This window comes from Esox lucius, chromosome 17 (assembly GCF_011004845.1).
Source record: "Esox lucius isolate fEsoLuc1 chromosome 17, fEsoLuc1.pri, whole genome shotgun sequence".
Taxonomy (NCBI): domain Eukaryota; kingdom Metazoa; phylum Chordata; class Actinopteri; order Esociformes; family Esocidae; genus Esox; species Esox lucius.
Window position 1 is genome coordinate 39,823,621 of NC_047585.1, and position 23,918 is coordinate 39,847,538.

General features: G+C 47.2%; 1 protein-coding gene across 7 annotated transcripts in view; it reads left to right on the plus strand.

Moving 5' to 3' along the window:
* tns2b (tensin 2b) overlaps positions 1 to 23,918 on the plus strand; it is a 38,206-nt gene that overhangs the window by 9,480 nt on the left and 4,808 nt on the right. For 2 of the 7 annotated variants that reach the window (XM_029113943.2, XM_029113945.2), the window contains exons 4-21: positions 12,501 to 12,533; positions 12,675 to 12,724; positions 12,946 to 13,129; positions 13,553 to 13,603; positions 13,741 to 13,863; positions 14,084 to 14,148; positions 14,269 to 14,352; positions 14,681 to 14,796; positions 15,157 to 15,217; positions 15,493 to 15,568; positions 16,066 to 16,195; positions 17,136 to 17,201; positions 19,707 to 19,823; positions 20,081 to 21,472; positions 21,692 to 21,857; positions 22,289 to 23,382; positions 23,562 to 23,696; positions 23,792 to 23,884. In XM_029113943.2, coding sequence (XP_028969776.2) covers positions 12,501 to 12,533; positions 12,675 to 12,724; positions 12,946 to 13,129; positions 13,553 to 13,603; positions 13,741 to 13,863; positions 14,084 to 14,148; positions 14,269 to 14,352; positions 14,681 to 14,796; positions 15,157 to 15,217; positions 15,493 to 15,568; positions 16,066 to 16,195; positions 17,136 to 17,201; positions 19,707 to 19,823; positions 20,081 to 21,472; positions 21,692 to 21,857; positions 22,289 to 23,382; positions 23,562 to 23,696; positions 23,792 to 23,884 — 4,036 coding nt within the window. Of the gene's footprint in view, positions 1 to 4,085; positions 4,231 to 4,266; positions 4,292 to 12,500; positions 12,534 to 12,674; positions 12,725 to 12,945; positions 13,130 to 13,552; positions 13,604 to 13,740; positions 13,864 to 14,083; positions 14,149 to 14,268; positions 14,353 to 14,680; positions 14,797 to 15,156; positions 15,218 to 15,492; positions 15,569 to 16,065; positions 16,196 to 17,135; positions 17,202 to 19,706; positions 19,824 to 20,080; positions 21,473 to 21,691; positions 21,858 to 22,288; positions 23,383 to 23,561; positions 23,697 to 23,791; positions 23,885 to 23,918 lie in introns of those variants that run through there. The other 5 variants (XM_029113946.2, XM_029113950.2, XM_029113947.2 and 2 more) reach the window with 5 other exon arrangements.

Below are 23,918 nucleotides of genomic sequence, written 5' to 3' on the forward strand. Positions count from 1 at the left end.
CAAATCGCATCCCGTTATGATTCAAAACGGGACGCAAGATTTAAGTGTCAAATACCGGACAATTCCATATTTTACTGGACGGGTGGCAACCCTAGGTCCTGTACATGGTCCAGCTACTAACAAATCATATTTGTCGTGAATGATACGTATTAGCCTAGCCTGGTGCTAAAACTGTTTGTGTTGTCTTGCCACCTACGGAGATTATTATTGACATAGATTAAAGTTGGCAAGACGGAACAAACAAAACTAGGACCAGAATAGCAGTGGTGTAGGTGCCTCTGTGAGCAGGAAGTTGTAAAAACCAAATGTCTGTTTATGACTGGTGCCAGTAAATGTTATGACCTCTATGGATACATTGGTGTATGGTTTCAGGGCTCAGTTAGCTGCTGTATTTAGGTAGCAACATGCAATCCTCAAACCGCAGTCAATTACAGTCAGCTCTTGCAGACACGAAAATCAATCCATAGTTCTTTACTACAGTCGATTCTTATACAACAGCTGAAATGGTAACAAAGACGTGTTCCCATGAATGACCAAGTGCCAGAGTCCAAAAAAAAAAGGTGTGAAGATGCAACTTACGGGAGTGAAGCCACTTCCATTGATCACCCCCAAGCTGTTCTCCTGCCAGTCAGCGACACTGAACATTTCACGTGTAAATAGTGTGACAGGTTGAATGAACTGTACAAAGTACAGAAAACCAAGCAGGGTGGCAAAACGACCAGAGAAATACTGTGACAAAGTATGTTGTCGAGGGTAGTGTTTTGTTTTCTTTATTGTTCAGTATAACAAAATATATCTAGTCAAAGGATAGTACAAAAAGGCAAAGCAGGAAAAATAAAGACACCTCCTATAAGACCGTGGCTTTTCACAAAGAAATGAAGACAGCCTTGTACCCCTTGTCACCTAGGCCAATACATTGATAACAGGGGAAGATACTCAGGCTACCACTGGCAGTCCAAGTATTTTGAAGCACTACTCAAACCATGGCATCATCGCTCCTTTCCCCCAAAGTAGCTCCCAGAACAGTCCATCCGACCTAAATGGAGGGAGCAATCAGTGGACCCAGCTGGAATTAGTTAAGGAGCACTGTGAGGGCTAACCCCTGGAGAAGCCACGCCATCGTCTTCCGGCCAGCCACTGCACTCTCGCAGAAGTGCATTTTCACCCCAGCTTGCTTCGCCGTCAAGGGCATGTTGTGGTAGAGCACAGACAGCTGTGTTGCGGTAGAGCACAGACAGCTGTGTTGCGGTAGAGCACAGACAGCTGTGTTGCGGTAGAGCACAGACAGCTGTGTTGCGGTAGAGCACAGACAGCTGTGTTGCGGTAGAGCACAGACAGCTGTGTTGCGGTAGAGCACAGACAGCTGTGTTGCGGTAGAGCACAGACAGCTGTGTTGCGGTAGAGCACAGACAGCTGTGTTGCGGTAGAGCACAGACAGCTGTGTTGCGGTAGAGCACAGACAGCTGTGTTGCGGTAGAGCACAGACAGCTGTGTTACGGTAGAGCACAGACAGCTGTGTTACGGTAGAGCACAGACAGCTGTGTTACGGTAGAGCACAGACAGCTGTGTTGTGGTAGAGCACAGACAGCTGTGTTGTGGTAGAGCACAGACAGCTGTGTTGTGGTAGAGCACTGACAACTGTGTTGTGGTAGAGCACAGACAGCTGTGTTGTGGTAGAGCACAGACAGCTGTGTTGTGGTAGAGCACAGACAGCTGTGTTGTGGTAGAGCACAGACAGCTGTGTTGGGGTAGAGCACAGACAGCTGTGTTGTGGTAGAGCACTGACAACTGTGTTGTGGTAGAGCACAGACAGCTGTGTTGTGGTAGAGCACTGACAACTGTGTTGTGGTAGAGCACAGACAGCTGTGTTGTGGTAGAGCACAGACAGCTGTGTTGTGGTAGAGCACCGGCAACTGTGTTGTGGCAGAACACCGACAACTGTGTTGTGGCAAGTGGCCCAAATTACTTTGGATTATGAGCTGTGTGTGGAGCAAGCAATTTCTCCAGAAACACTTGCAGAGGATTTTACGGTCTGAGCTGAGCTTTGTGTGCGTGTGCGTGTGTGCGTGTGCGCGTGCGCGCACATTAAGCTTGGCAAACAGACTTAGCAACCGCACAGGGAGTCAGAAGGAAAACCCCTGTGAGTGCAGCAGTCTGACTGGCGGGTAGAAGGTCAAACCAGCTTTCAGGTTCACTTACAGCAGTCAGTGGGTGAGATGGGACCAGGAAACACAGGGAGGCCGAATGAATATCGTAAGGAGACTTCTAATGTCCGCGTCCCCTGGGCTTACTAGCAGCTCGCTGGGGGGACATGGATGTTTCCGCATGGTCAGGGACCTCACGGCAGCGCAGCGTCACGATATGTCGGTTCAGTATATGTTGTTGAATCGACATATCTCAACGTACAGTGGGCAATCGAAGTTCGGTCAAAATGAAAGGGATATAAGTGTACACGTTGTCCGGTCGTAGAAGACCGGCTAGGCCAGGTTGTTGTGACAACGCCTCGGTACGGTCTGTTGATGGTCGTGCTCCCGCCACTGTAGCGCGCCGTCTAATCCTGGTTTATTGGCTCGTGACCCGGAATCTGACATGCTACCACAAACCACAACACACAAACCGACAGTACCCTCCTGCACTGCAATTCAATCCTGTTGGATTTATGAAGGAAAAGCACAAATCTACACACGCAAACACACACACGTACACATAGACACACACACACACACACACACAAACAGAGATAATGGTGTGCTGTTCTACTAACACACACTTAGAAACCCTCGAAACTATAATGGTGAGTGACTCTGCACCAGCTGTTGTCTAATGCATCGTGCGTTAAGAGGATTACATATCTCTATGGTAGTATGGTAACTGCAACACAACCAAAACCCTTCTTCTCTATGGTAGTATGGTAACTGCAACACAACCAAAACCCTTCTTCTCTATGGTAGTATGGTAACTGCAACACAACCAAAACCCTTCTTCTCTATGGTAGTATGGTAACTGCAACACAACCAAAACCCTTCTTCTCTATGGTAGTATGGTAACTGCAACACAACCAAAACACTTCTTCTCTATGGTAGCATGGTAACTGCAACACAACCAAAACACTTCTTCTCTATGGTAGTATGGTAACTGCAACACAACCAAAACACTTCTTCTCTATGGTTACATTTGCAGGACCAAAACATTTCCACAATCTGAAAAGGACTCCGGTATTAGTGGGTGAATCCTGAAGTAACCGCCTGTGAGAGGAAGGGATTGGTGTCAGGTTGTAAATATGTGTCCAGAGAGAGATGGGGAGAGTGAGAAAAGATGAGAGGAAGAAATGGCGTGTGAGAAAGGGGCCGATAGTACCAGGGAGTATGGTTAGACCGCTTCCATCTGGTATTATCCTTCAAGGCGAGAGAACACAAGGCGAGGCTACACACGTTATTTAGTAGCTTCACAGCGTGCTATTACTCCTCTCTCCCTTCCTGATTCTCCCTACCTCTCCCTCTCTCCTCTCCTCCATCTCTTTCCCTCTATCTTCCTCCAGTTGCTTTGTCTTATCAACATCTATTCTCAGCTGGTTCTCCATTCCATCCTCTGCTTCACATAGTGCCTGTCTTCCTATTAGATCTCGCTCTCTCTCACTTTTCTGTTACGTGTTATTGTTTATGGGCATGACTGAAATGTTCCCCAACTACTGTGAGACAGTCGCAGCATCATAACACCACAGACCTCCTTCCCCAGTACTTATTATTTCTGTTTACTACTGCCTCCTCTCTCTCCTCCCCTCTCTCTCCTCCTCTCCCCCTCTCTCTCCTCCTCTCCCCCGTATCTTATGTCCTATTCTCTGTTAATCTGTCTTCCTATCTTTATTTATCCTCTCTCACACACAGTCCACTCCCTCTTTTATCCACTCTGCCTCTTTTTATATCCCTCGTCCCCTCCCTCCCTCCCTCTATCAGTGTCTCGCCCAAGGGTAGGGAAGAGGGCGTCAGAAACCAGAGCCCTTTGACTCTGGAGTGGTGCCCGGTGGGGGGGGGGGTGGTCGTGGGGGTGAGGGGGAGAGGGAGGGAGATGTTTCATGTGCTGGTACAGCGTGTGATACTGCCGGAGAGAAAGAGAGAGATAGAGAGGAAGGGAGGGTGGCACTGTCATGTTCTCCCTCTACACAGAAGACTCATCTGTGACGGAGCTTGAGGAAACGGTGAGAGTGGGGGAACTGAAGCAGCTTGCTGAAAGGTAAATGAGGCTCTGTGGTTCTATCATGCTATTGATGACATAGAGCAACCTGGAGTTTATAGTGAGTACTGAAAGGGAACCGTGTACTTTATGAATTTTCCTGTACCTGTGAATTGCTTTTGGCACAGTGTTTGCACTGTGGTTTGGTGACAGAGACCGATTTTGTTTGTCAGTTTTGTGGCATATGTGACTGGACGCGATTTATGACTATTGAGAGAACAGCAGGAGGGCTGAGAAGCACAGGAGGAGCTAGGCTGTTGAACGCGGTCACAAGTTTGGCGTGCGTTTGTGTTTGGACTGTTCTGTTTGAGAGAGCCGCAAGAAATGGTCAGCTGTCCTAGCAACGTCTGTGTGAACTGTTTCGGGTTGTGTGAACTAAACAGATTATCTTGGTGTGTGGACGTTGTCAGCTGTTCAAATCAAGACCAGTTGACATACAAATTAAGTTAGACACTAGTGATTAGTTTTACTACTACATTAGGGTGAATGGAAGATTTGGTTTATAGAACCAAATTTAGATTTCAAGGCAGATACTGGAATTTTTATCTTGACTACATTGACTGGACAATATTAGAATATTGATTTTCCTTCATAGCTTGTTCTCCATCTTCTTGATCATAGAGGGGTTTTGTTTTCAGCACTTTGATTTTCAGGACTTCTCATGTCTTGGTCTTATGGCTCTTTCTGCTACCTCTGCCTTTCACAGAATTAAGAAACATTTTGAAAATGGAATCGTAATTAAATACAGTAACAAATCACAATACATATCGTATCTTAAGAACCATAGTGTGTGTTGTATTGACTATCCTAATAATATTGTATCACAATTTCTCTGACAATTCCCAGCCCTATTATTTTGTTTGTCAGTAGGTTTTATACTTAAATACTATATGTATTAAAAATGTGTACTGCAGTGCTCTTTCTAAATGTGATGGATTTACAAGGAAAATTCCAGGGCAAAGTTTTTCAATTGGATGAAATCCTCTAATGGGAAAAAAAAAACGTTAGCAGCTTGTTAAACACACGTGCAGGTTTGGACGTTCTCATAATCAGTTATGAGCGAGATATCCTCTCCCTTGATGCCGAGCTCTGCGGATATAAGGAGATCGATTACAAGACAGAAATAGTTGTGTCAAAACCGATGGAGCTCTCCGGTGCTTCAGCAAAATAGCAGACGAGGTGAAACATATTGTTCACTTACCAAAGCACCGACTGGTCTGAGCGGATGTTATGGTGTTGAGCTCACTGAAACGCCACACAGAACAAGACAGCCCAGTCAATGTCCTGGAGGGCCAAAACACAGTTTTCCTCCAGCCTTCTAATTCAGACACTGCACACCAGGTGAGCGCAGTTAACTGCCAAACCAAAAAAGTGTTTCAGCCCTCCAGGATAAGGTAGCCGTGCTACACCGAGGATCGCCACCGCTGATTGGTCAGTGCCACCTCTGTCGCTGTTATAGCTGCGAGGTACCGATTACACAGCATGCATATTTCTTAAATGACTTAAGCCCTCACCCTACTGACAAAATAATGGACATACTACACGCACACACACACACACACACACACACACACACACACACACACACACACACTCAAACGCGAACTAGACGTATTTCTATTTACCCGGCGTTTTCTCATTTCCTGTGTGGCTGAGCTGCGGGATACACACAACAATATGTCCCCTCTAATGTTACAGGGATTAAAACGGTCGCTATTTCCTGTGCTGTGGCCGTGACGATGCTTCTGGTTCCAAGGCTTATGAGGTTTTAGAGTTGACATTATTGGGGGGGGGGGGGGGTTTATGAGCATGACTTTAGGATTTGCAGGGTTTGTACATTTGATCATTATTTTAATATGCTGGTAGAAAGATGTCTAGTTTAGTGATTGAAATACCCAGAAGGGTGTAAATAACCTTGCAAACCTCCTGACATTGCGGATAAGTCCTTTCGACACCTCGTTGTTTGTGTGGAAAGTTTGACTGAAACAGACATGGCATTTTGATAGTGCTGAATGATTAACTGAAATGTTGGTTATTTTTAGATCATTAAATCTGCAATTAAATCGACATCGGTTGAATTAGTTGAGTTCCATTTAATCATGTTTTTTTAGTAAGCTCAACGAGCCGTTTCACGAATTAGGTCAAGATAAAAAAAACGGAGACACCGGGATTTAGTTAGTTGTAGTTTCATTAGGCAAATACCATATTTATGCACAGATGACGTGGTAGCTACAATGAACATAATGTATTGTTCCTGGGTACACCCGAGAATGGACGTTATATGCATTATCCTCTCCGAAGAACTGAGTTTGCAACTGAGAGCAACTCAATTGCAAACTCAAGTTAACATTACATGAATATCTGCCTACGGCTCACTGCAACTGAGGAGAAAAGATACAACGATGACTGACATCTAAGAAATAATGAAGTTGTCTCATAAAAACAATGCAAATAAGTGAAGTGAATAAATGATAGTAATGAGCCCTGCTGTATTGGCCCGTCACTGCCAAGGTTTTATTCTGGCTTGAAACAACAATCAAAACCTGTTCCAGGAAAAAGGCAGATGAAGGCTGAGTGTGAAGACCAATGGTCCGGGAGGAGGGAGGTTGAAGAATGGAGCACTGTCAGCAGCATACAGCATGTATATTATAGAACAATCTGAGGGAAACTGCTGCATGCAAGGTGAAAACTAAAATAGTTCTTGGCTGGAAACACAACCTACCCAAATTATTCCTTCGTGTCATGTTATATCATTATGTAAAAAAAAAAAAATGATAGAAACAGTGATCAGAAGCCAAAATAAAATAAACCTAAGATAAAACCACAATCTCTAAGAATACTAATCCCTCAGCACTAATGTTTAAAATCCTTGTTTGGACTGAGTCAACAAACACGGTGACCTGGCAGGGTCCGTAAGCTTTGTCATCACCGTAGACATCAAACACGGTGACCTGGCAGGGTCCGTAAGCTTTGTCATCACCGTAGACATCAAACACGGTGACCTGGCAGGGTCCGTAAGCTTTGTCATCACCGTAGACATCAAACACGGTGACCTGGCAGGGTCCGTAAACGTTGTCATCACCGTAGACATCAAACACAGTGACCTGGCAGGGTCCGTAAATGTTTTCATCGCCGTAGACATCAAACACGGTGACCTGGCAGGGTCCGTAAGCTTTGTCATCACCGTAGAGTTGACAGATCACAAAAACAAACATGCCTTGACAAGAGCTCAAAGCAGCGTAGGATCTAAAATAAGTAGCCTACATCCATCAAAATAGCTAATAATATCTATGTCGCGTCTCTCTGGTTGAAAAGCATTTTCAGCTGTTTAACACCCCCACTCACTCTTTCTCTCCCCCTCTAATGTGTCTTTTCTATCCTCCTCTTTCACCCCTTCTCCTCCTCCCCCCTCATTTTATACTTCCTTTCACTCATTATCTTCATCTATGTGTCTCTAGTCATGTGATTGTATGTATATTTAGGGGACAGGAAGTGTTTATTTAGGGGCCTGGGGCGAGCAGCATGGCTCGAAATGCAACTGTAGTTGTTGTGGGGCAGACAAGCAGAAAGACTGACACACAAGCAGAAAGACTGACACACAAGCAGAAAGACTGACACACAAGCTGAAAGACTGACACACAAGCTGAAAGACCGACAGACAGGCAGGCATGTTACTTCACTGGCTTCTTTATTTCCTTAGCAACACCACTCATGTGTCTGGCCCATGTTCTTGATGACAGGTTGGCCCTTTGTGAAGAGGACGTCTCTAACTCAGACAGTGGCTATGAGGAGTGAGGTGGAGGTGCTTCGGAGAGTTAACGGGGAGGTGGTGGTTCTTTGGAGGGTTAACAGTGCAAGCATCAACAGACGTCGTGCCTGTCTGCTTTCTGAACTGAGTTGTGTTCAGAACGAACAAAAATGGTGGAACATTGAATTGAACAGAAGGTGTTGCACTGAACGGCCAGTTGAAAACCAAGGAGTTGTTGTGTTAAAAATGCACCACTGAACTCCCAAGTTATGTCCCATATTGCTTCAAGCCTCTAGTGGAGTGTCAGAGTGAAACCTGTGACTCAAACGGTCAGAATTAGTATTTGCTCCCACTGACTCAGAATTCCCAGCCACTTCATTGGCTTTCTCTTTCCTGTTACTAAGAGACGGTCCCAAAACAGTAGCACACACAGCTACAGTCAGTGACCATTTTGAAAAATCCAATGGTACATTTAGCCCTGAAAACAATCTGGGTAAATTTTAAGTTGGTCTCTGTGCAGCAGAGTGGAAATTCCTGTCAGACAAAATATCTCTGGATCCGGGTCCGCAGTTGAGTGAAGAACATCGTCGTGAATTGGACATTACAAAACTGGGAGGTGAGGAAAATGTGAGAAAAACGTAATAAAAACGTGAATACTCAGTGAAACAAAAGAAGCCTCTACACCAGAAAGTCCAGGACCAGACAGTCAGTTTCTTGGTGGGCCCTGGGGGGAGGAGTTCAGACCAGAACACACCTCTGCCAGTAGCGTCCGGTCTAGCTGACGGCCCGGACAAATGTAACCAGATGGAGCTCACAGCTCACCAGCCAAATGAACTGATAAACATCCTGGGGTTTCCGTGCGTGTCCCCATGCTGGCATGGTGTTAGCATGTGGAGCGTGTTCACCTCCACATGTGTGAGAGGCTGTGCTGTTGCACGTCACATCCTGTTGACTGACTAGGTTGCGCTGCTGTGCGTGCGTGTGTATGCGTGTGTGCGTGCCTGCATGTGTGCTGTAATGCTGTGGTCAACGCCGGCCTTGCCCTCGTCTTGCTTTCTCCCTCACTTCATTTGATTAACCCCCGTTATCACGAACCATCACCATTGCTTCCCTAGGGCTCGCGTTCCAAAGGACGTACTGGCCTTGGCAGAAAGAAGTGCACTATAAAGCGAATGGGGTGCAATTTGGGATGGAGTCTGGAATTGACGGCGCACTGCACTTGTGAAAGTATCATCACTAATTTATTTTGCTTTTCTTGCTCATCTGGGTCACGTTCAATGGGATGCGATGTTAGAGAACATTCAGATAGGACTAGACCATGCGGAACAGACACGCTTTTGTGTCATGTACTGTAGGATTGGGAACTGGGTCCAACATGGCCTTGGTAAATTGGTCAGCTGGTAATGATGTCATCACTTTGTTATTAAAAAAACTCAATATTGTTCAATACTACAAGGTTTCTTTAATTAAATTAGTCTTCTTAGGACAGGCAAGTACACCTGGGACAGAAATAAACATTCTCTCTCCTCTTTTTCTAATGTTCTATTCTGTTCATGTTCTAATATCCCTTTCTAGCCCTACAGCCTCTCTGAAAACACAGTCGTTGTCTCTCTGATTCATACTTTCTCTCTCTGTCTCTTTCTCTTGTTGTTTACATTCTCTCTACTCCCTCTGTCAGTGTTTCTTTCTCTCCCACCCTCTTGGTCATTCTCCCTCCCCTCTCCCTCCTCTTTATGGCCTTTTCTCTCGTTCCCTGGTTAGTTTCTATCACACCTCTTCGCATTCTGACTGTTCAGTTCACTCGCCTGCAGTGATTCGATTCTTTTGAATATATCGCAGCAGTACTGCAGAGACCCGCAACAATGCTCTGAATTACATCAGGAGCAACATTTTCTATTCTTTATTGATTAACTCCTGTTTTACTAGAAACATCTATCCATGAAGAAAAGAACAACGAAATATTCAGTTTAGCAACATTTTGGTTACTGGTCAGATGCTGTTTGACTCCCTGCCCGACAAATCCAGTGAATTCCTCCGCTTCTTCACGTTCTGAGACTGGCACTGCAGTTGACTGAGCATTTAGTTGTGATCAACGCTTGACTTGGGATAAAGTGCAGGAACGGACAAATCGCACATCGGACTATGTTCATGAAAATGTTTGTGTTAATAAGGCATGTCCTAAAAAAGGAACCGGAACGCGGTACCGACCCCAGTCAACCACTGGAAGTCAACCGGAAGTAGCCCATTCTAACCCACGTTTACGGGAAGTAGCCCGTTTCCGACCCAAGTCATGATGTTGAGGTAGGTGTGTTGCACAAAAACCCTGTGCCACTGAATATGGCGACTGGTTTGAGGTCGGGTTGCCAAACAACGTGTGATCAATTCAGAGAAGTTAAAGGGATTTTCCTGTATAGTCTATAAAATGAAAGGCGGCCTTCCCGAAATCTTGCACCATCTCATCGCAGAACATACATTTGCACTCTAAATAGCCTGCCAGCGAAATAGGCCTAGCTACTACAGTGAATGTGACCGTAGGAGGAAACCTTTTTCATATTGGCGGTGTTGCCAGATGGGTAGGTTTCCACCACGATTGAAGTCTTTTTAATGGGCTTGGGCTGGTCGATTTACAGATTTGTATCGAATAAATTGCGTTTCAAATTGTTCTGTGGAGTAGGCAGACTTCATCGTTTACTGTCAATGACCTGGCAACCTTGCATACAGGACCTGACCCGTCCAGACATCGTGGAGATATGTAACGTCGGAAAAACAAGTTGACCCAAGTTTTTGCCTGACCACGCGGGACACCCTTGGGAGACCCAGGTTCAAATCCAGTGCGGGGAAACAACGTCCGTCCCCCTCTTAGTCACGGCCGACTGAACTAGGCTTGCCTTGTTCCTTTTCTTGTTTCTTTACACCCAAGCATGTCAAAATATTTCAGTAAAAGTTAACATCCCTTAAAGTACATCCAATCCGCATAACAGTTGTTAATGTTTCAGATATACGTCTTATTAGAATCACAGATTTTTTTACAATAGGCCTAGAGTTTACAAGACATATACGAAGATGAAAAAGGTTTAGAGTAGGTTATAGACCACTGTCCCCAACAACAATGTATATGCAATATACAATGTAAAAATACACAACAAAAATACACAACTTCTGTCGAAACGGAAGAGAAGAAAAACACATGAGGGGTAACTGTTGGGGTTAAGTTTCGGTTAACGTGTGTGTGGGTCTGTATATATATGTATGTATGTATGTATGTAATTCATGCATGTGCGCGTGTGTGTGTATATATATATATTAATGTGTGTTTCTTGTCTGTGTGTGGATCTGTATATATATTTATGTATGTATGTATGTAATTCATGCATGTGCGTGTATGTGTGTGTGTGTGTGTGTATATATATATATATTAGTGTGTGTTTCTTGTCTGTGTGTGGCGTGAAGTCGAGGCCTGATTCAGGAAACCCTTGTCTAATTACCTACCAGGAAGGGAGATGCAATCTGGCGGGGTTGTCATGTCCTCCCTTCCTCCTCCGTCTCAGATAAGTAAAACCGTAACACAATTTAGAAAACAAATATGACAGTTATTTTTTGATGATGCTAAATAAAGATGTGGTGAACTGAGCCTGTAGCTTCCACCAAGGTGTGAGAGTGCATCACAGCAGTGCCACCTTGAAGGTTGGGAAGTCGTAGGTGCTTCTGTCCGGTACTTCTTCCTGTCAACAATCCGCAGAGCTTGGCCCGTAACATCCAATGCCACACCCACCCTGTCAGTGCAGTGATGTCATGAGGTCAGAGGTGACTGACGTTGCGTTGCCACTCACAAGCCTTGGGTTCTGATTCACTTGCATTGCATTGGTGCTTAAGAATTGGGCTGAGCTGCCCCAGGAGGTGGTTCTACCTGACCAACACATGAAGGTGTGACCCAAATCAAACCGTGTTGAACCTTGGGTATTTATACGGGGAATTGTGTGTGTTGGATGACAGAAATGAGAAATGTGGAAGCCATCACAAGTCTACGAGTACAGAAGACTTTTGACAGGTTCATTGCTGCCTCTCTGGGAAGTTACGATGACGTTGGTGTGTGTGTGTGTGTGTGTGTGTGTACTCTGGCCTTCTGTCATTTAGAAGGGATAAATCTCTGACAGCAGTGTTTCCTCTCCAGCTGTTGTATATGACAGTGAGAGAGAGGAAGAGAGAAACAAAATTATAGAGAGAGAATCTACACTCTCAATCAACACACTTCCTTCCCTCATCCCTCTGGCCACTCATCCTTTCTCCTGGGCCGAGTCCAATAGCTGTACATCCACCCAGGGAGCCACAGATCTTGTCGTGAAGTGTGTGTGTGTGTGTGTGTGTGTGTGTGTGTGTCCGGGTGACAGCTGTTTGATGTGCAGGTTCTTTATAACCCAACGACTTGCTTCAGAACCAAAAGGAATTCGTGGTCCTGTGTCATTACAAAGTGGGTTTATGTCGACAACTGTTCATTTGTACTGACTTGTGTCCTTTCCTTTAGCTGACATCCACCTGTGTCCCAGGCCTAAACCTGGTAAGGATTCACTAACTCTGTTTTTAGTTCTTTCATCGTTCAGGTATTAGCCGTGTTCTCTACTCTTAGATGTTTCTCATCATCATTCTGTTCCTGTACTTCTAAACTGAAACTATTGATCTTTTCCCCCCTCATTTTCAGCAGGGCTCCACCAAATCCCTGTCCAATAAGAAAAGGGGCTCCCTTATCAGGTACCAAAAAGTTTTCTCCCTCTGTAGTGAAGAACATGAGACGCCATTCAAACAACTGCAGCCATTGTATTATTTGGTCAGGAGTGTAAGAGGAATGAGTGGTGAAGTTGAAGTTGAGAGTCAGTGCACGATGGAAAAGGGATTGACATTCTTTCTCACCCTCCTCCCACTCTCCTCGCCTCCCTCTCCCCTCCCTCCCCCCTCCCTCACCCTCTCTCTAGGAGCAAGAGTGTGGAGCGTGTGATGGACAGAGTAATGGCTAGGCACTATGACTTTGACCTCACCTACATCACAGAGAGGATCATTTCTGTCTTCTTCTTGCCTGACCTGGAAGAACAACGTTACCGCGGCAACCTACAGGAAGTGGCCACTATGCTCAAGTCCAAACACCAAGACAAGTTCCTGGTGAGTCGGAGGGGTTTGGTGTGCGCTGTAAGCAGCTGCCGTAATGGGCAAAAAGCAATTCACACATCCGTAATGCAAACTGGGTCAAGTTCAATGGGTATCTAAGGCAACCAAGCAGACTGAAACGTGAAGGGGCTACCTGGACGCCATATTATGATGTTGTTCAGCGTTGAGAATGACCATGGCGCTAGGACACAGTAGTACACATACTGTATCGATAAAACGAGGACCATGTCATTTCCAATATAACCTAGTGGGCTAGGGTCATCCATCTAAGTCTTTCGTCCTCATGTATAACCTAGGTGCTCCATTGTTAACCTGTTCTGGGCCAAAGTTTGAATGCAGTTCAAGCCACTTTGAGACAGCGTGGCTGTCTGGGTATAAGATCACTGATGTCTTTCCTCTTTGTGTTAACATCTCCAGCTCCTAAACCTGTCCGAAAAGCGTCATGACATCACAAGACTCAACCCAAAGGTAGTCGGACCACAACACCCTAATAGTACCCTGGCTCCAGATCAGCTAACATGAGTCCTGCCAGGAGGTCACAAGATGGAACAACCAGATCTGGGAGCAGGCAAGCTAAAAACCTAAAATCCCATCCTCATCTTCAGGTTGAAGACTTTGGTTGGCCCGACCTGCACGCCCCTCCACTGGACAAGATCTGTGCCATGTGTAAAGCCATGGAGACCTGGCTGACCTCTGACCCTAGCAACGTGGTCGTCCTGCACTGCAAGGTCAGCGCAGGTTTAACAACGTATTCCCTTGTGTTTTCTGTCCAGAAACAGTGTCCAGTTGTCTTTAATATCTCTCTGTCTTCCCCTTGCTCTTCATTTCTCTCTCTCTTTTGCTTCCTCCCTCACTCTATCTTTCTGTATTTCTCCATTATACCCGGTCTCGCTTCCTCTCTCTCTTTCTGTCTGTCTCCTACTTCCTCCATATTTCTGTCTCTCTCAGGGAAACAAAGGGAAAACTGGGGTAATTGTTGCTGCCTATATGCACTACAGCAAGATATCTGCGGGGTATGTGTTGTGTGTGTCAGAGATGTTTCATGAATGTTTGCAGGAGTACATACATTAATTTGTTAAGATACAGATTGTATGATACTGTGTGCGTGTGTGTGCGCGTACGTGTGTGTATAGGGTGGACCAAGCCCTGACCACTCTGGCCATGAGGAAATTCTGTGAAGATAAAGTCTCCTCCTCACTACAACCCTCTCAGAACAGGCAAGAACATGATATTTTATGTCAAAGCGACTTAAAGATGCATTTGATGAAGCTAGGTGGAACAACCACTGAATTCACCTAAGTACGTGTTCAGTTAAAGGTATTGGAAAGAAGGCAATAGTAACAATAAACATAACAAGCGTTAGCCCATGAAGGCGACGTCTTTCTCACTCTTTCTCTTTTATGTCATGTAACTTTCCCCACATACAGAACAACCCCTTTTCTCCTCCCTGCGCTCATTGCGTGTTGTAGTGCTCTTTTCACCGATTTAGCCGGAGGAATCCCTGCTAATTGTACCCCCCGTCTTGCCTCGTCTCTCTCTCCCCAGGTACATATACTATTTTGGGGGTCTGTTGTCAGGGACGATCAAGATGAACAGCAGCCCTCAGTTCCTTCACCAGGTCCTGATTCCCTGCTTGCCCAACTTCCAGCCCGCTGGAGGAGGTCAGTACGCTAGCGTACCATGTGATGTAGCGAGCTGTTTGAATGTGAAAATACGAGTTTCCCTGCTGCCTTGTGTTTTTTAGTGGACGTCAAGCTAGTGAATGAAGTTGAGTTGGCAAAACGGAAAGGTTAAATGTGTGCAGTGACTTTAGAAGTTGCGACAATTGAAAATGTTAAGACTTGTTTGACTTTCAAATTATTTGGAACTTATTAGATTACAACCGTTCTGTGAACTAGCACGTACTTCTTCTTTCCATGCAAACACCTGTAAGGGGATATAGCATATTCTGACCACTTTTAGCTTCAAGAATTTCATATTCTCTTCACCTCCCAACACATGGTTTCATTCTCTCTGTGCAGGTTTCTATCCTTTCCTGAAGATCTACCAGTCTTTACAGCTGGTCTACACCTCGGGCATATAGTAGGTTTATTCATGTTGTTGACAGGGACAGTGGATAAAAATAGCTTTGGCCTTCAGTGTGATTGTCACTGTTTTGCCTCTATGGCTTTACATTCACGTGTATGTACCTTTGATGGGCGTTTGATTCAATGTGCTGCCTTCTGTGTTTGCATACAGAACTGTTCTGTGTTTATACCCAAACTGACCATTCTTTACCAGTGTTTTACTATGTTGAGGTGTGTTTTGGCTCAGTTGGAATGTGTTTTGACTGTGTTTACATTTGTGTGCATCCATAGCAACCCCCAGGGCTCCAGGGCCAGAAAGCTGTGTGTCACATTGGAGCCGGCGCTTATGCTGAAGGGAGACATCATGGTGAGTGAGACACAAAATGGACACCCAGTAACTAGAGAAGCATTATGGTTGTCTAGCGAAACAAAATGGACACTCAATAACTAGCAATCAATCCTCAACATCTTCACCTAACAGTCCCTTTCCTGACAGGTTCAACTACACAGAGCTCTAGAAATACGTACAGAGTTAGGTTTGCTAGACCTGCAAGGTTGTTAGATCATTTTAGCAAGCAAGGTGAAGCAGTCTGTCTGAGAAAAATAATCCTCACTAATTGCTCCGGTCATTGCAGTAAATGAGAAAGTAATGTGTTCTCAGTCAGTCTAAACAACAAAAATCCTCCATGTTGCAACCAAATATTTCACGGCAAAACATTGTAATTTCAACTATACTTTTGTTTGCTCGGAGTAGATGGCCTATCACAGATTAGCTGAAACGACGTATTACTTTTGCATACTGCTAGTATGAAACACATTGAGGTCACAGCATTTCCCTGTCCCTCCGTCTCTGGCTGTCTGTAGGTGAAATGCTATCACCGGTGCCCGCACGGCTCAGAGAGGGAGGCCGTGTTCAGGCTGCAGTTTCACACCTGTACGATCCATGGAGCCCAGCTGTGGTTCGGCAAGGGGGAGCTGGACCTGGCCCACACAGGTAGCTACCCAGGGTCAGGTGAAGCCAGCTGGAAGAAGAAAGGTGGTGGAATGGTTGGGTTTTAGTGCAAAGTGTAGCTGCTTTTGGCATGGGAGTGATTGGCACCTGCGACTCCTCGGGATTCACCTTTTTTTGTAGGGACAGCCTGCAAGGCTGCGCCAAACCTGCCGTACATGCAAGAAGACTGGACGTTAAGGGGCCACGTTTTGGTTTTGACTTAAATCCGCTTGGATATCTACCGTGGAGACATGGTCATTCTCAACGCTAACATTTCTGACAGGGCTTGAAAAATGAGAAAACTTCGCACAGAGCAAGGTGTTTTGAATCGTGTGAAGAATTACCTGATGAGACTCGCCGCCGCAATCGCTGCCACTGGTATTGACTCTTACGGGGTGAATACTGTTCTAATCGAGGTACATTAGCAGTGCTAAACGTGGACATCAGGAGGTGCGGGAACCAACCATGAGCATGAGGGGCAGGTGACCTGGGAGGCTCCGCTTACTGGAACACAGGTCTAATGAAAGCAATAAATCCATATCATTGCATTTTAATAATGACAAAGAAGATTGCAACGAGAACTTTTTCTTTTTTCTTTTGCATGAAGGGTTCAGGGTGGAATGAGGCCCTTATATAAATCCATTTTATGCAATTCTGCAAATTTTACAGACTGAACCATTTAATTGCCTGCATATTTATGTGTAAGACCTACTGTACTTATTACATATTGTATATCTGTTTCAAATGAAATATACATTTTCCTCTGTAAGAACTGGCACAGTGAATAATATCTTCTTGTTTTAGCACTATACTCCATTCAGACAATTACTATAAGGTTACATTATACAGTAGATGATCCACTTTTAGTTGTTTACACCATTTAGAAATTACAACACAATATTTGCTAAATATTGGCTAAAACATTGACTATATGTCTCCCTAGATGACCGTTTCCCACCAGATGCTACGGTGGAGTTTATCTTCTCCTACAGCCCAGACCAACTGAAAGGTCCTGAGAGACTGTGTGCTTGTGTTTGTATGTCTGTGCTTGTGTTTCTATGTGTGTGCTTGTGTTTGTATGTCTGTGCTTGTGTTTGTATGTACAGTGGGGAGAACAAGTATTTTATACACTGCCGTTTTGCACGTTTTCATCCTTACAAAGCATGTAGAGGTCTGTAATTTTTTTTATCATAGGTACACTTCAACTGCGAGAAACGGAATCTAAAACAAAAATCCAGAAAATCACATTGTATGATTTTTAAATAATTAATTTCCATTTTATTGCATGACATCACCTACCAACCATTAAGAATTCCGGCTCTCACAGACCTGTTAGTTTTTCTTTAAGAACCTTCCTGTTCTCCACTCATTACCTGTATTAACTGCACCTGTTTGAACTCGTTACCTGTATAAAAGACACCTGTCCACACACTCAATCAAACAAACAGACTCCAACCTCTCCACAAAGACCAGAGAGCTGTGTAAGGACATCAGGGATAAAATTGTAGACCTGCACAAGGCTGGGATGGGCTACAGGACAATAGGCAAGCAGCTTGGTGAGAAGGCAACAACTGTTGGCGCAATTATTCGAAAATGGAAGACGTTCAAGGTGACGGTCAATCTCCCTCGGTCTGGGGCTCCATGCAAGATCTCACCTCGTGGGGCATCAATGATCATGAGGAAGTTGAGGGATCAGCCCAGAACTACACGGCAGGACCTGATCAATGACCTGAAGAGAGCTGGGACCACAGTCTCAAAGAAAACCATTAGTAACACATTACGCCGTCATGGATTAAAATCCTGCAGCGCATGCAAGGTCCCCCTGCTCAAGCCAGCGCATGTCCAGGTCCGTCTGAAGTTTGCCAATGACCATCTGGATGATCCAGAGGAGGAATGGGAGAAGGTCATGTGGTCTGATGAGACAAAAATAGAGCTTTTTGGTCTAAACTCCACTTGCTGTGTTTGGAGGAAGAAGGATAAGTACAACCCCAAGAACACCATCCCAACTGTGAAGCATGGAGGTCGAAACATCATTCTTTGGGGATGCTTTTCTGCAAAGGGGACAGGACGACTGCACCGTATTGAGGGGAGGATGGATGAGGCCATGTATCGCCAGATCTTGGCCAACAAGCTCCTTCCTTCAGTAAGAGTATTGAAAATAGATCGTGGCTGGGTCTTCCAGCATGACAACAACCCGAAACACACAGCCAGGGCATCTCAAGGTCCTGGAGTGGCATGGCCAGTCTCCAGACCTGAACCCAATAGAAAATCTTTGGAGGGAGCTGAAAGTCCGTATTGCCCAGCGATTGCCCCGGAACCTGAAGGATCTGGAGAAGGTCTGTATGGAGGAGTGGGCCAAAATCCCTGCTGCAGTGTGTGCAAACCTGGTCAAGAACTACAGGAAACGTATGATCTCTGTAATTGCAAACAAGGGTTTCTGTACCAAAAATGTCTGGATTTTTGTTTTAGATTCTGTCACTCACAGTTGAAGTGTACATATGATAAAAAAAAATGCAGATTTCTACATGCTTTGTAAGTAAGAAACACTGCCAATTTTGCAGGTTATCAAATACTTGTTCTCCCCACTGTATGTGCTTGTGTTTGTATGTGTGTGTTTGTGTATTTGTTTTTGTAATGCTTGTCTGTGTGTACTTGTGAATAAAGTTGTACACATTGTTTACTGTATGTACCAATATTCATTTGTTTAACTCCAGGAAAAATAATCACTCTGGTAAATGTGAACAGAAAACTCTGTGGAAAAAATGTCATTGTTGTTCATCGGCTTGAGCTTACTTGCTAGTAAATTCTCCTTGTCAGCTCACCCCATAAACGTTCAATGTGATTTAGGTCAAGGGACTGTGATCGCCATGGCAAAAGCCTGATTCCATGGTCAGTGAAGCATTATTGTGTGGGTGTGGAGGTACCCTTTGGCTTGTTGTCCTGCTGGAAGATCCAATGACCGTTTTAGCCTCCTGGCCAACACAGACAGGTGTTTGCCTAAAATCTCCTGGTACTTGACAGAGTCTATTTTTTCATGTAGCCTAACAAGATTACCAGGGCCTTCTGATGTAAAACAGACCCACAACATCACAGATCCCCCACAATGCTTCACAGTAGGTATTAGGTTATTTCCTGCATGACCATCGCTTATGTGACGCCCACTTGTGGTGTTTGTATCCAAGAAGATAACGTTTTACTCTCATAAGGCCGTAAAACCTAGTTCCAATCAAAGTTCCAATGACTCCAGGCTCTTATGTTGGTGGTTTGGTGACAGAGGCTTTCTGGCAACCCTTCCAAATAACACAGGCATGGAAGTGGCATATAATCTTTGTTTTGGCAATATGGTTGACTAGATTAGTGTGATATATATATTTTTTTTTACTGTAAGATCAAGCTGATAAGCTACGATAAAAAAGCCTTTTTCGTTCATATTTAGCTAGTGTGCCAATAATTCTGGAGGGTACTTCATATGTTCAGGTGTGTGTGATATCTAGCAATAGTCCTTCTCTCACAGGGCGAGAGTACCGCAAGAATGACCCTTCTGTTACCGTGGACTACAACACATCAGATCCTGTCGTGCGCTGGGACTCCTACGAGAACTTCAACCTGCACCACCAGGACAGCACTGAGGGTAATGGTGACCAGCAAATGCACGCACACACTCGCACACACTCACTCTCTCGCACACACACTCTCTCACGCACTCACTCTCACACGCACGCACGCACGTACACACTCACATGCACACGCGCACACACTCACACACTTTCTCACACACACACTCTCTCACACACTTTCTCACACACATGCACACGCACTCACACACACGCACACGCACTCACACACACGCACGCACATTATTAATGAATGTATGCCTGTATCCGTCAGACATCTCCCACACACGGGGCCCCCTGGATGGGAGCCTGTATGCCCAGGTGAAGAAGCGCCGGGGGCCCGGCACTGTCAGGGCCTCTGGGGTCTCTCCCAATGGATGCCCCCCCAGCAGCCCCGCAGCCCAGCCACCTCCACAGGCCCAGCCCAGCTTCAGTCCGCACGCTGGACATTCCTCAGCTCCCTGTGAATACCCAGAGGCCCCTTTTGCCCGTCCCTTGTCCCACCCGGACGGAGAGAAGGAGGAGACGGACCGCCCCCGCCAGGAGGCGGAGAGTGTGGCGAGGGAAAGGGCACGGGTGAGACAGAGAGAGAGGGAGACCGCCATTTTGGGCGACGGAGACTGTTTTCCGGGCGGGGGGTTGAGGCGGGAACAGCGCTCCTGTTGCGTTGGCCCTGACTCCGGCCAGAGGTGTGGTGAGGCGGCGGGCTGGGCGAGGGCGCCGTGCCTCGTGAGCGGACACTGTGTGGAACGTTGTAGCAACCCCAAGAGCAGAACGCTTCCTGCCTTACCCTCTCAGCAGCCGCCGCACACGCGCCCTCTCTCACCCCGCCTGGACTTGTGCCATCGCCATAGCGCCCACCCCCTGCCTGAGTTGCCGTGGGAACACAGCCCGCCCCCATCACAATGTCTCCTTCGCCCCTGCTGTTCGTACCTCACCCCTGAACACGCCCACCCACACGCCCACACTCTACCGGCCGCAAATAGGCTTGTCTGTGGTGGGGAGGAGTTTCAACTCTATCACTACCCTGGCCACGTCCCTCACCTCTCACATCAGACCATGGCCTCCAATCCATATAAGAAGATTTATTTCAGGCCAACTGCTCCTCCCCCTGGTAGCTGCCAATGTCGGGACTGCACCTGCAGGCGAGAGCACCAATCAGCTTCGGCCAGAGCCCAACCGCTGTGCCAGGACGGACCAGAGAGCCCACTCTGGGCCAGGGAGGCAGGGTTTAGGCAGGGGCCTCGACAGAGCTGGGAGGCAGAGAAGATATGGGAGGCGGAGAGGGAGGCAGAGTTCTGGCAACAGAGGTCAGGGGGAGGAGGGATGTCACCCTACAGAGGCTGTAATTCCCCTTTGGTTCAAGGTCAGGGTCATGACCCTTCTGCTTTTCTGATGGACCCTAAGCTCTCGGGGTACCCCAGCCCCCAACCCGTCCCGGAAAGCCCTCGTGGCAGCAGTGGGTACCACACCCCCCAACCCCCCCAGCCCTCCTGCCCCTGCTCGCCCCAGCAGAGGCCCTCGCCCACAGAGAGCCATGGAAGCCGCGGGTACATCTCAGGGCATCAGTCCGGCTCTGCCTCACCCCTGCCCTCTGGCGGCCCAAACCCAGGTGCCTTTCCCACAAAACCGCCCCGGAACCAGCAGCGGGCTGACGGACACACTGGTAAGGATAAGGTGTTTCTCACCAGATTAGTCTCATCTAACTGGGCTGTCTCTCTCTGGTCTCTCTTCTCTTATTCACACTCTCTCTTTGTTCTTTGTCTCTGGTTGTTTCCCCCGTCTCGCTCTTCTCTCTATCCTGTCTCTCTCTACCTCTGTCTTTATCTGTTTCTCTCTCTGCTATTGTCTTTCACCCCATGTCTCTGCATTCGTGTCTCTGTAGGTGCGGCCGAGTTGGTTCCCAACAGTTGGGTTATGGAGGACTCTTCCTCCCAGGGGTCCTGGGGGCAGGCAGAGGTCGAAGGACAGCCCACTTGCCCCACGCCTTCATCAGACTGTGATCCAGGCTACACAGCCATCACTGGCATCCCTGTACACAGTGCAGACGGGTGCGTAGTCCTTAGCGTCATGTTGTTAACTTCATTCACTAGCGGGGAAGGTTAGGATTGGAGCTGATCCTGGATCTGTACCTAGGAGAGCGTCCCCCCAGGAGCATGGATGTGTTTCTGTCTTCAGGTTGCTGGTTTTAGGTGTTTTTGATTGTGTGTGAGTGAGTGACACCTATTGGTGAAAAACCAGTGGTGCAGGACATGGATCACCTCGGCGTGCCATTGTTGTGTTTCTGAACGCAAAAGGTTTTGCAACAGAAAAACTAAAACAAACGTTTTGTTGGAGGGATTCAGCTAGGTCCCTTTCCATTTTGCCCCATTTGGTTACAAGTAGATGCAACCCTGTAAAGCACCATTTGAGTCCCGTGATACAATCAATCAGTCTAGTCTTCAGTAATAATCCACACATGATTTTTCTCTGTCTCCACAAGTAGTGAGAAGAAGCCACATGCGGAGGAGTTGTTTGATGCCAACGCCGGAGCTTCCACCCAATGTCCTAATGACGAGCCCCCGGTGCCGAGTCACGGGCCGCAGCAGACAGAGCCCCCAGCCTGTGAGCCCCCAGCCTCCACCCCCACCCCTCTGGACCCTAACGCTGACCCCGTTAACGACAGTAGCAGAAGGGAGAGCGAAGTGGTTTCGCATGAAGGCATAAACTCCGCGACGACAGCGCAAAGCCAAGGCGGTGAGCCCTCTCCTAAAGGGCCCGGGGAGACGCAGAGTGAACAAGTGACCCCCGGCGACTCACAGCCAGTAGAGGCCATGAGGGGAGGGGTGGATGTGGAACTGAAGGTGGTGGAGGATGTGACGGAGGAGCTGGGTAACAGTGAGACATCCAGTCCGGCCGTCCCGAGTCCAAGGCCTTTGTACGTTCCCGTCCAGGTGCAACTCAATGGAAATGCCCTGCCCGGCGGCTCCCACCAATCAGAGAGAGGCAGCGGTGCATCCCGGAGCCCTAGCGCCGCCCCCAGGTCAGCTCCCGCCTTGCCACACCTCTTCCTTGGCACGCCTCAGCGCCACCCATCCCCTCAGCACTCTCCACTGGCCACGGACCCGGCTGGGCGGAGACTGGAGGCCGCTAGTGCCGGAGACCCCAAACCCCCGTCCCCTGTCTCGGACGGGTACAACACGCCCACCTTTCCCCTGGCGTCACACTACTACCCCCTACTCAACGTCCCCCACGTCCCGTACTCTGGCTACACTGCGATCACGATCCCAGCCGCCCAGCCCCCGCTCCCTGAGAAGAGGCGTCTGTCCTCCATGCCGGGGTCCCCAAGCAGCTCTCAGTCTCTTCTCAGGGCCTCCATGGGTGCTGTGGGACCCGTGGGTCTCCCTCCCCAATCCAGCCCCCTCCACGTTAGCTTCTCCCCGTCGGCGGAGTCGGGAGAGCTCCCCCCTCCGCTCAGACGTGGACTGACGCCCCCTGGTCCCAGAGAGGACGTGGTGGAGACCGGCGTGGTCAATGCCAAGTTCGTCCAGGACAGCTCTAAGTTCTGGTACAAGCCCGGCATCTCCAGAGACCAGGGTAAAAGCAGCAGACTACGCTGAGATTCTAAAGGATTATTTCACCCAAGCAAACTGTACTATTTATAACTTGTACCGTTTTTTTTGTTGAGAAATGCTATTGTGGTGTTTAATTAAATGGCATCTCCGGGTACGTGCCGTGGTTGTGCTCACTCTGGTGTCTCTTCCCCCTCCGTCTAGCCATCGCCGTGCTCAAGGACAGGGAGCCGGGCTCCTTCCTGATCAGGGACAGTAACTCCTTCCAGGGGGCGTACGGTCTGGCTCTCAAGGTGGCCAGCCATCCTTCGAACGACGCCAACCACCCTGGATGTAACGGTGAGTGGCTAACAATTCCGCAGGTCAAGAGTCATCTAAATTGACACTGTCTCAACTGTTTTGCCCTCCATCCTCCTTTTCTCTTGCTGTCCCAGTGGATCCCCAGGAGCAGCTGGTCAGGCACTTCCTCATAGAGACAGGCTCACGCGGGGTTAAGATAAAAGGTTGTCAGAACGAGTCCTATTTCGGTGAGGCTTATTTCCATCCTACAGTTGTCACTGT